At 34.3% G+C, this 12,694-nt stretch overlaps 2 protein-coding genes across 3 annotated transcripts in view; one reads left to right on the top strand and one right to left on the bottom strand.

The window, feature by feature from the left end:
• The window catches only part of LOC131000296 (single-stranded DNA-binding protein, mitochondrial-like), a 130,013-nt gene that overhangs the window by 19,590 nt on the left and 97,729 nt on the right, over window positions 1–12,694 (top strand). The window lies entirely within an intron of this gene.
• Window positions 4,189–7,999, bottom strand: LOC131000288 (protein AIR2-like). Of its 2 annotated transcripts, XM_057926122.1 has the most exons (8): window positions 7,576–7,999; window positions 7,418–7,471; window positions 7,058–7,177; window positions 6,825–6,983; window positions 5,849–5,998; window positions 5,642–5,758; window positions 5,203–5,316; window positions 4,189–5,045 (listed from the first exon to the last, which is right to left on the bottom strand). In XM_057926122.1, exons 1-8 carry the CDS (start codon window positions 7,867–7,869, stop codon window positions 4,596–4,598), a joined length of 1,458 nt encoding a protein of 485 aa, XP_057782105.1. In that variant the 5' UTR covers window positions 7,870–7,999; the 3' UTR covers window positions 4,189–4,595. The 2 variants fall into 2 exon arrangements, with proteins under 2 accessions (XP_057782105.1, XP_057782106.1); XM_057926123.1 differs by lacking the exon at window positions 7,418–7,471.

Genomic DNA, 12,694 nt, shown 5'->3' with positions numbered 1-12,694 from the left:
TTCTTACTGGCTAAGAAATTTGTTTTGAAAGTAGATAACACTAACGTTAAAGCTTTCTTAACAAAAAAGATTGAATCTAAGCCTGAAAAATCTAGATTGCTTAGATGGCAAGCCGAATGTCAATATTATGATTATGATATTGTCGTTTTGAAATCTGATCAGAATGTTCTTGCAGATTTCCTTACAAGGGATGGAGCTCCCTGAAGTGGAGGCCATCGAGGCAATACAGGGGCAGCTCTTTGCAAGTCTAGAGCTGCTACAACAAGAATGGCAGAAGTGTGTACTACACACTAAACAAGCTGGAAAGATACAAGCGGCTGACGAAGCCCAAGTATCCAACCAAATCGATGATTGCTTCATGAAGATGTTCAATCTTCAGGAAGTACTCAGCAGGCCGCTCTTGCGCGTTGTCCGTGAAAACCGGGCTAAAGCAATGCTTTCCGTACAGGGCGGATTACCTGTAGCAGGGGATTCAAGTACCCCTAGCACAAGTCCTGAGAGAATGGCTTTACAGCCGGACGCTCGAGGAAAAGATGTTGTTAAGGGGTCACACCCTGAATCAACATGTCAACCCTCCGCATCTGGGGTAAAAGATGAAGAGATCAATCTTAGGCCCATGACAGGCCAAGTTAAGGTTGATACTAATTTTATTGATATTTCTCCTTCCTGGCAGATGTACCAAGACAGGTGGGAGAAACTCATCACGAGAAAGGGCATTAATCCGGGAAATTGCCGGGTTGATGTTGCAGGGAGATACCCTAGGATTTGGACAACTCCGGGAGCCAATCCAAATCACATCAAGGAATGGTATGAGTTTGGGGCTTTGGCCTCAGTTTATACCACTGCTCCAGCCTTCAACGAAATCAAGGGTCTACCCAAGTGGATCCAGAGAACGGTGTTTGAAGCCTGGGAGAACAACGAGTCCCTTAAACGGGGAGATGTTCTGGAACTATACTTCTTCAGTGCAGCTCCAGAACCCGTCGGAAAAGGAGTCTATGAAGCTTTTCATTTCATCAAGCTTCGGAGAACAGATACAGGAGCCTTGAACCGGATCAAAGTTCCTGATTTTCAAGTCCCAATCGCCTCAACATTTACGGAGGATCAAATCTCCACGAGACGAGCATGGGGTCTTTGGGTCTGTCTCACAGAGATGGACAAAATGAAGTCCAGGTTTAAATTCTTTCAGAGTTCAGATCTGGGAACGTTCCTGGTCAACACGATGACAGGAACAACAACCGAGTTTGCCGAAAAATCTTTCGAGAAAAAACGGCAAACAATTTGGGACAACAAGATCGCGGGGAGCAAAGAAACTCGTCGCAAATTCTGTAACATGGCTCATTCGGGCCAGTGGATCGAGAAAATCTGCGACCAATGTTCGTCGCAGAAGGAACCAGAATTCGGTAAAGGTTTCTTCCCGAAACCAGATAGAAGGAGGTTCCGGTCTGATGAACACGACAAGCATCAGACCCCAAAAGGGAGGACCCCTCGGGCACTAAAAAAGTAAGGTGGCCGACAGAGCAGAGTGAATCATGTGATTCACAGCGAGGATCGCACCCACAAAAGAAACGACAAAAGTGGGTGGAATGACAAGAGGACCACTCAGCGCTTCAGGACAGATGTGAGTGGAAAGAAAGCAGTCGGCCCCTACCTGCATTATCACAAAGCGATAAAGCAAGGGCCCAGCACATGTGACAACACCAACAAGTGTCGGCAATAATGGCCAACAAAAGAAGGTGGCTGTCAATTTCAAGCAAGCTGGCCACGAAGAAAGTATCCGAGGCCAACCACCAAGCAATAATAGAGGGATCCAGACCTCTATATAAACCAAGCTCTGGAGTGAAGAATGGCATCAGAAAATTCACAACATTTTCACACACCACTTCCTCTCTCTAGAAATTATCTCTTGTAATTTTTTTTTAATTCTTGTTTTCAAAGTTTTTCGTTTTAGTTTAGTTTCCTTTTTATTTTATGTACACAAGTATTAGCTACTATGAGTAGCTAAACAAGTTAGTCTCCTCCTTTGGGGATTATTTTATTAAATAAATTAATTATTATATAATTCCTCTATAAACACTTTGTTTTGTCCAACTATTCCGGGTTAGTAAAAATATTTTCTTTAATTTTCCAACAAAGTATTTAGTCGACACTTAGTGAAGGAGAAGGGTTGCAACCATCACTTGCGAGTGTGTGGTTGGTGCGTGCCGGGGAGGCAGACGAGCCGTAAAACGCAACAAGACTGACTCCTGAAGAAGACCAGTCGACAAAGGTATAATATTGGTTTAATTTAAGATTTATTTTGAAGTGTTACGGAAGCATGTTGGGCCATATTTTGTTTAATTGCATGATTTTATGTTTTTAAGAGTATTCTGTCTATGCTAAAAATTGTAATGGGGTATTTGTTATTTTATAAAAATATAAGGGGTTGATTTGTTATTAATGAAAAAAGGAGTTGGAATAGTGCCATGTGTCACAATCCTAGCAACGATGGGCATTGCCCAAGGTGTAGGTAATACCCTTCCCTTGAAAGGAGTGGCGGAGCGCAAGAAGTCGAGCAAAGTGGTGGAGGGATCAACTTCGGCCACCGCAAATCTCTCGCCGTTCACCTCAAACACGACACCACACTCATCTCTTTTCTCCATTTTCCTCTTATAAATTAAGCCATCAATGGGTGCTGAAATATATATATATTCAAAATTCACAGCCGTCACTTGTGACTTTTAAGACCACGCTGCCTAAATCGAGCTTTGCATAAATGCGTTTATCACCTCACGCATTTACACTCCTAGCTAATTAAATGCTAATGCATTCCCTCATGTAGAAAATGACACCACAACTTTTCTTTATTTTACCTAATTTCTTACTCTTTCTAGCTTACTTAATTATCAACTCCAAGGATTTGAGTAGGTAAGTATAGTGATTTAACCAACTCCAAGGATTTGAGTAGGTAAGTATAGTGATAGATTGGCATTTTTCAATCAATCAATAACAATAGACGTTACAATACAATCATTCATAGCAACAAATCAATTTTATTTTCATTTTACACTGTTTTTGTGTCTATAAAATTAAGATAGTATTTCCTTAGGTTGAAAAATGACACCATCAAACGCAACTCAAATATTTCTTGATGTTGGAAATGACAGCCAATCTCTAAGCTTCAGAATGTTATGATCGTCTCATCAGTATTAACGCCTCTACCTTACACCATTGCCATCAAGATCTGGCTATTTTAAATTAATTTTTTTTTTTTTTGGATTAACAAATTCTTTCTCTCTCCCCGTTCCGTCAAAAGTAAAAGTGGTCTATATTTTATTTTGAGCTGTCCCATAATAAATGGTATATTTCCACAAATAATAAAATTGAGAGGGTGTTTGGCTGGAGATGAGATTCGGTGTGCCACTATGTCTCACTCGTATATCTATTATTTTTAAAAATATTTTTTATAAAAATAAATTTTATTATAATACTATGAATTATACTTTATTTTTATTTGAAAAAAATTATATTTTTTGGAAAATATATAGCGTGACTTTCAATTTGTCAACTTATTATTAGCTAATAATAAAAGTGAAATTAAATGATATAAAATAATTGTATACCCTAATTTGATGTAATAAACCCAAATTAATAATCACACAATTAAACAAAAGCATATAAAATTTAAATTGAAAAATAAAATATAAGAAAATAAATAAAATTTAAAGTGAGACATTGAGTCTCATTTGATTTGGCTGAACTTATAAGCTCCTTCAAAACAACTTATAAGATGTTTAACGGCTTATAAGCTCCCAAAACAATAAATTATTCTATCTCAACTTATTTTTTCATTATCTTATAAACAACACTTATGATTTATTATTATTATTATTATTATTATTATTATTATTATCTCTACGATTTTAACAATATTGACTACACACATCAGCCCTATAATTCTGCAGCATAATTTAATTTTGAATAATTAGAAATGAACATTGAACAATACTATAAAGGGAGGAATAACTAATCTCATATTCATAGAAATGAGCATTCCTTCAAGAATAAGCTTTCTCCTATTAGAAAAAAACATACACAGGAATCGCCATACCATTCTTGCATACTAAAATTCGATGAACCTAACTTATTCTGTAGCAGAAGACACCACGGATTCCGCAGGATTTTTCGAAGGTATGAAACAAGTCAAGGAAATCCGGTAACATAAGATATAAAATTATAACACATGGAGAAATTGTAACACGTTTCAAAATTACAGATTACATACCCAGTTGGGTGAAGGAAAGAAGAATGATCTATATAAAAAAAACACAAACACAACAAAATGCAAATTACCGAAAGATAATTAACTGAAAAGTGGGCAACATTATCCTGTGTATCTAAGGAGGGCCATGCTTTGGCTTCACGGCAGACGGTAAGTATGCAATATTCCATTTCCACAAGCCTAATTGCCACTTTTCAGCATACTCCTGTATATAATGTCTTGCAGAGGGGGTACAAAAACCTCCGGCATCAGCTGCTCGTGACTGCTTAAACATCCCCGTGCAAGGCCTAGGACGGCATCTGATAGTCCCGCACACACCTCCTTGAAATAAAAAAATTTACCACCAATCATCGTTTCTTCCCACGCCACCATAACCGTTGCTATTATTGCCGAATCTTGATGCCGTATATCTACGCTGATGATACCTATTTGACCCGTTTGATGGAGAATCATTAAAATTGATCTTTCTAGGCCTTTTAGAAGAATGAGAACTTGATGCATAATCACCATTTGAATAGGGATTCCTAGATTTTCTATCTCTTGGGGTAGCTGGGGATCTCCAGTAATTATCTTGGCTTTTACTGCTATGATAATCTCCGGGGTCTTCAGTAATCCAACCACCTTTATGCTTTGGTTTTGCAGCGGAATAAAATTCAATGCCCTTGGATTTCTTCCCTTTCCATGCCTTTCCAATATCATGTGAGGCGGACCGGGTCTCCAAATGATCCCTCTTCTTTTTGGGAGATTTGTGCTTGGGTGTTGATGGTTCACGGTTTCTCTTACTAGCCTGGTCAAATTACCCAGAAACTCAGTGTCATTGAAGCAAGCTCAACCAATTATTACGAAGACAGTATAAGCAAACAGATTTCACCAATTTTAATTATCGAAAGTTATGCTGAAGTGTCAAGACTGTAAGAAAGTCTAAAGGGAACACAGTGACGCACCTTCATTGAGCTGGTGCATTCGCGTGCAAAATGTCCTACTATGCCGCACTTGTAGCATGAACTATCAGGTGCTTTATCATTTGTATCCCAACGGCTATGAAAGCCAGAGCAAGCCTGAACAAATCAGAAACTACTTTAGAAATGGAATTCGCTGAAGCTAAAACCAAAAAATCATATATAGGTGTGCGCTTGACACACACGGCAGTAATAACAAATGTAAAATTCTTCAGGTTCCAACATAAATGGCAACAAACAAAAGCAGCTAGTGAATGGATCCTAGAATGTTTCATAATAAGCAAAAGCCAACTATTGTTCATACGTCACACTATAAAAGCTTCTACTGCAAAAGAAGATACAAGCATGTATCAGTATGCCTTCGTATTTAATCAATGATGTTTTTTATCTGACCAAGAACGCATAGAATCTATATCAAACTCACCAAACCCGTATGGCCGGAGAGACCACATCTATAACAAGAAAATGCTTTGGGTCCAGGATCGCCATAATCTTTACAACAAAGATGGCCATATGTTCCACAAACATAACATTGTATTTCCTGCAGAGCACTCAGGTATAGTCAAATCTGTGAAGATAAAACAACAATAATAATAATGTAGTAAAGCATCTCCCAAAAAAAAAAAAGAACCTTCAAATCATCTGGGCAATAGTCATTCCTACACGAGAACATTTCATGCCCTAAATCTCCACATTTTAGACATATCTTTGAACTCTTGTACCTCTCAGGGCAATCTTTAGCACGGTGACCTTGTTGCTTGCAGATAAAGCAATCTCGCCCCTGTGCAATAAAGGAGATAGAAATCATCCTTCCAAAGACACGATTTCTTTAAGGCACAAAAATCATTAGCATAAATTACAAAACCAAGCTGACTCAAATTGAACTTCCGTTTTAAAAACTAAATTCCCAAATTCTCTTTTACATTGAACCAATAAATGGAAACTTGTTATGTTTACTTTTACCAAATTCAAAATGTTGTATTTATTTTATTTATTTTTGGCCAACCAAAAAAAAACACAAGATACTCTAATATTTTCTAGTAATTTCTCATTACCAGGAATGAGTATTAACATATAGGTTATAACTATAAGATTTTCTATTTTCCACAAGTTTCTTACTAGTTACGACTGGATTTTCTCTATATTCTTATTCAATTTGTTTACAAGAAAATGCAATGCGTCTATTAAAAAAATCAATGTAGACTGCCAAACCATAAAAAGATTTTTCATATTACACAATGAAATTAACTAGATGCTATATCAACAAATAGACAATACTGATGTGAAGAGAGATGGCATACTTTAGGGAATTGACGGAACGCAAATGCCATTTCAAAATGGACATGCACTTCAAAAAGATTAACATTTCTTTATGAAACAAATGCCATTTCAAAATGGACAATAACAAGAGCTAGGAATTAAGTTAACTAATCAAATGGGAAAGAAAGTACATGCACTTCTTATCATATCCCTGACCACAGAATATCAATTAAATAATCCAGATAATAAAGAAAGATTGTTTCTCATAACGTACAGTGCAAATAAGTCTGCTCTTATCACCCAGGAACAGTAAAAAAAATTGTGCAGCAGTTTTCTTGAGTATATACCTTAGAACATTGTTTTGCATTATGTTCAAAACTCCCACAAACAAAGCAAGGTTTCTTTCGCCTAGCTGAAGTACAGTTGACAGTCGTGTGACCCTCTTCGCCACAATTATAGCATGCCCCCCAACTGTTATCAGGAGGATCAAAGTACCTCGGCCCCCGCTGAGATCACAAAAACAATCATAAGCGACTAGTCGCTCATCTCAAATGCTTGTGCACAAGTTACTTAAACTCACGAGAAGTTTCCTCAGGACAGCATTATCTGACACTTCAACAGGATTGGTTTCGACAGCTATACTAGCAACCTCGGCAGTGTTGTCAATCTCTGGTTTATCTTTCTCCTTGACATCATCCACCTAAAGAATTTAAAAGGCAGAAGAGAAGCTTAGATTCAGCATTACCCTTTTGACAGAACATACATTTTACAATTCCTAACGTAGTTACATCTGAAAGCAGAAAATAAAACTATTACAACCACCCAATTAAATCAGAGGACATATATCCAACAGTGTAATAATTCCCCATTGTATGAATAGAAATATGAATCATAATCGGCATATAAAATCTCTAATGGTGAAGTTAACTGATCATAATACCAGAAACAATTCTCCGCAGAAATCTTTAAAACCCGCATCTATCTCATTCGTTACCTGACAACATGGCACAAAATTACTTGAATAAGTGGCTAAACGCGAACTTCAATAACTAACCAGTAAACAACTTTCAAATAAAGCAAGTTCGACTCAATGCTTACGGCATCTCCAGGAAGCTCAACTTCCTTGCTCTTTCTCCTCTTCTTCTTCTTCTCTCTCTTACTCCGCTCTTCCTTCAAATTCTCAACTACTTCCGCTACGCCGTCTCCCCAGGGATCATTCTTAGCTGCTCGCCGCATGGATTTCTGAACGATTTTGAGACTGAGATCTTCGTTGGCCTCGGCGTCATCGTCATCGCTCGCCGCTTCAATTGGGGATTTCCGCTTTCTTCTGTCTTCTTCCGACGACGAATATTCCTCCATTATCGCCGCTTTCGAACTCCCTCTCCTCCCCATTGCTGAATGAAATTTCCGAGGAATCGAGAGATTTTGAAAAACCTAACCCTAAATTCAATTCGGGGAACCAAAAAGAGAGGAACTACAGGGCCGGGCCTGTGGGCGGTCAGGCATGGTGGGCGATGGCCAGGGCCCAAAAAATTGAGGGCCCAATTTTTTAATATATTCCATTAATTATTTGTTTTATGTATACTAAAAAATTTAGATAATATAATTTATTGTCAAAAATTTAAAATCATTTTCAAATTAATTTGATGATAATTTTGTAACATAATTTTGAGGGCCCAAAATTTTAAATATATTTCATTAATTATAGACTTTATATATACTAAAAAATATTGGGCAATATAACTTATTGTCAAATTTATATTATATAAAATCTTTAAAGTTCAAATCGAAATATAAAATTATGCTGACAGTGTCAGTTACTGTGTCTTACTGTTATACTAAACGGACGGAGCTTCTCAATTTTAAAATCGTTGAAAACGTATTTGATATGGTCAATGTCTCTATAGAGATTGAATGATTTGACAATAAGCTCAATCACTTTCAAAAATAGTAAGTTATGTTCTCCTGCCAAAAATCACCTTACTATTTTTGGGAATAATTTTTTGTTTCTATTTTTTTTTATCAATTTCGTCTACACAAGATAATAATAATAATAATAATAATAATAATAATAATAATAATAATAATAATAATAATAATAATAATAATAATAATAAATTCATACAAAAAACGTACTAAAAAATTAATAAATGTAAATCATATTAGAAATTCTATTTTTAAGAGATATATATATATATATATATGTATATATATATAATTATTTATCTACAAATTTATATTTTAAGCTAAAGAGTTCTAAAATGAACAAATATAAGTTTAATCTTTGTAATTGCATTATATAGTGAAAATATAAAAAAAAAACAAAATAAATTAAACAAATTTTAAAATGTTATGATCCTTGATCATGGCAAATTTTAAATTTCATCTTTGCTAGGTTGTATTTGTTAATGTTATCAAAATACAAATTTTAAAATTAAACTATATATTCATTAAATATAAATATAAATATATACATATATATATATTTGTACTGTGTATATTTCAGTAGAAATTTTGTATAAGTTATTTTAATATAATGTGTATATATTAATTTTGTCATGTATGAACGAAATTAAAATTCAGGGAAAATTCCGGAATGAGTTAAAGTTTATGTATTTATATTGCAACTTTATATAGTTGAAAAAATAGCAAAATTCACTAATAGTTTGTGGATTTACAGTCAATTAACGTCTCAAAAAAATATATTATGAAATGCAAATCAGTAAAAAGTAATTAAAAGTTCCAAAAATCCTTTCAAAACTAATAGAAAATTTGAAAGAAAAATATCTAGATATTTTGGTGGAAATTTTTTAAATAGATAATAATAATCGTTAGTTAAAAATGTTTTGTCAAGATCTTGGTCATTCATTTTATATGCTTGTAATTATAATTATAAGATGATTTTATCTTCATTTTAATGCTATTATCTTTATTAGAGCTATTTTTTATATAATAATATAAGTAACTTATCAAATTTTATTTTCTAAATATAATATTCTAAAAAATATAATTTTGTTTGTCGTGCATCGCACGAGAGTAATACTAGTTATATATAGAAAAAGAGATTAAGACATGGATTTGAACGATCTCATAGATAATTTTGCAAGTAAAATTTTTTACTAGATAAAGTCATTTTGTATTTTTACTAGATAAAGTCATTTTTATATAAGTAATGGAAATTTTATTTTTTAATATATTGATGCGCTATTATATTGAGGGCCCATTTTTATAATTTTACCCAGGACCTCATTATTCTCAGGACCAGTCCTGAGAGGAAAGGAATAATGAGACGCGAGGCTGCATAGCCACTATCTAGTGGGCCTAACACTGGCCAACAAGAAGAATTTTGGCCCAAAAACTGAAATAGGAATTAGCTGAGATTACTTACCTATTACCCAAATATAATAAATAATATAATAAATTAGCATCCAATTATCCAATGGTTATTAAAAATTGTTTTATCTATTAGGTAATCTATATAATATATAGAAGAGGAGTTTTCTCCCTCTAATTTTTATCTCTCTTCTCCCATCAATTTTTTAACTATTTTTTTTCTCTTTTTTTATAATTTTAATTCTTTTCTAAACATGATCAAATTTACTTTATAAAAAAATATTCAATGTGCATCTTAAACTTAAATTCATCAGAAGATCTTTAATATGGTATAAAAATGATCAAAAATGAATTTCAAACGAATAGGTTACTAAATTTTTAAAATATTTTATTTTCTTTTTCTTTGTTAAAATTTTTCAACTTTTTATTTATGTTTGTGAATAAAAATATTTATTTATTATTATTATGTGAAATACTCTATAATGATAATGTGTAATATTAATTTTCATTATCAAATAATTTAAAATAATTTAATAACTATAATTATCATTACACTTTATACATAATTGAAAATTACATTTTTTATTTCAAAATTTTATTGAGTAATTAGTATTTTATTTTTAAATCATATTTTGCATTTATATATTATATTTTATTTCTGTTTACTATTTATATATTTTTATTTAAATATATCATTTAATTTCGATTTCGCCGTGCATCGCACGGATGGCTGTACTAGTAACTTCAAAGGCTGAGTTTTGGCTCCAATTTGTGGAGCTCAAATTCGAAATTTGAATCAGCTAATTGTTGATCCTCTATAGAGGATACTTAGTTCCTAATTTTTCCATCTTCATATTGTTATACTCCATTTTACAACTGTAATTCTCTTTTATATCTTTAAAACTTCTTTTATTTCTTTGATAAAATCTTCAATAGTTTTTGAATGGTAGTATTCTTCTAAATTCTTACTGAAAACTTTAGTTTGTTTAAAAAAAATATTTCTTTGAAATAAAAATGTATTTTGAAAAGTGAACACACATTCTGTTCTGCAAATCTACTTTGATAAGTGCTTCCTTATTCCTTTATTACAGTAAGTCGAAAAAGAAAAATCAAACTTCGAATACACCCTAATAGGTTGTCGCCTTACTGCACTTTTGGCGTCGATTGAAGGAGATGGGGCGAGCCGGCGAGGACTGGGGGCGGCTATCGTTGGACGACAGAAAGCCTGGGAAATAGTGAAAACAACAAATAGACGGTGATTACGTGTGGCTTAGATGAAGTCATTGAGCCTTGAGGGAGTTGACAGTGCGAGTTGGAGACGACAATGCAAGTGGACGCGACAGATTCTTAATTTGCAGAGTTTGAGAGATTGGGGAAAGTGAGAGCGGCACATACAAAAATTAGGGTATTAAGTGAATATAAAACTTGGAAAGAAATTCTACTTTATCATCATTCTTCGATAGTAGTACTATTAGATTAAAGGTTTAATTGCCGCTAAATTCACGAGAAATTCACAAATTCAGGAATATATCACGACTTTTAAATTTAGCGAGTAAATGCATCATCGAAGTAATTTGTTTGATTTTTTCCCCCGGCGATCATACGCGGCATACTTAAAGCTGAGTTGGCATGACTTGGCAGCCGACATTCCAAGGTGGCATTGCCGGAACGATAAATCACACGACGTTGCTTTTATTAAAGCTTTACTATACGTCGTTTAAGTTACAACGACGTCGTTTCATCAGTGTCTTGTATTTACCACCAAAAATTACCCCCATTTAGTCATTTACACTTTAACCCTAACATTACCTTAATATAAGCGGGAAAAGGTTCAAGAGTCCAAGAGTCACGACCTGCCGCTGTTCTTCGAGGGCTGTGGGTGGGATTTGGTTGAGATAATAAAGAATTGCAGTGTCAGATTGAAGGTGGCATCTGGGACCGCATAGGGTTCAAAAAATGTCTCAAAGGTAGGCCCTTTTAACCATTTTTTAAGTGTTCTTCACTTAAGTCAATAAAAACTTGTTTTTTTTTTTTTGCATGGCTGAGAAAAAGTTCTTTTTTGTTCATTTGCAGTGATACTTTCTATATTTTATCACATCATGGTGGCCATTTTATGAAGTTGGGTGGTAAAGATACCTATTTAGGTGGAACAGTTGAATGAAAAACGAAGTTAAATAGAGATATGTTTGGATATTTTGATGAAATCGAGTTAGAGGAAAACATAGGGTCCAATAGTTATTCAAAACTGTGGTATAGGACTCAGAATGATGATTATGTGGAAATAATATCTGATAAAGAGGTAAAGGATTGGTTGGCCACAATTTCTGTTAAGACCAATGTATTGAACCTGTATATTGTGGGTACCAAAGTTGGAAAAGGATTGAATGATAAGGGTAAGTCTCAATTACATGTTGATGAAGTGCATACTGTTAGTGATAAGAATGGCAAGGGTAAGGATCATTTAGTTGTTCATAATAATTGTGGGAAGACTGATAAGGGTAAGTCTAAATTACATGTTAATGTAGTGCAGACTGTTAGTGATAAGAAGGGCAATGGTAAGTTAATTGAGCAGAAAAATGGGAATGATAAGGATGAGGATCATGATGATGAACAGGCTTTATGTGACCACTATAATGATTGGTTAGTGGCCAGTGATGAGAGTGAAGATGAAGACTATGAACCACCAGAAGATTTACCTTCTAGTGATGATGATGGCTTGGATCATGATGATGAACATGCTTTATGTCTCTCGCATTCTGCCGGAGGAGGGATCACATTTTTGGTCTCCGCCGGTGCTACGCGTTGATGTGGATGTTGTGTTCCGAAAGCAGGGTATGCAGTCTGGGGTTGGTTTATTATTCATGACTTTAAAGGAAAAGTTATT

This window comes from Salvia miltiorrhiza, chromosome 8 (genome assembly GCF_028751815.1).
Source record: "Salvia miltiorrhiza cultivar Shanhuang (shh) chromosome 8, IMPLAD_Smil_shh, whole genome shotgun sequence".
NCBI lineage: Eukaryota > Viridiplantae > Streptophyta > Magnoliopsida > Lamiales > Lamiaceae > Salvia > Salvia miltiorrhiza.
Note: the sequence above shows the minus strand (reverse complement) of the source record. Positions and strands in the feature narration are given on the sequence as shown.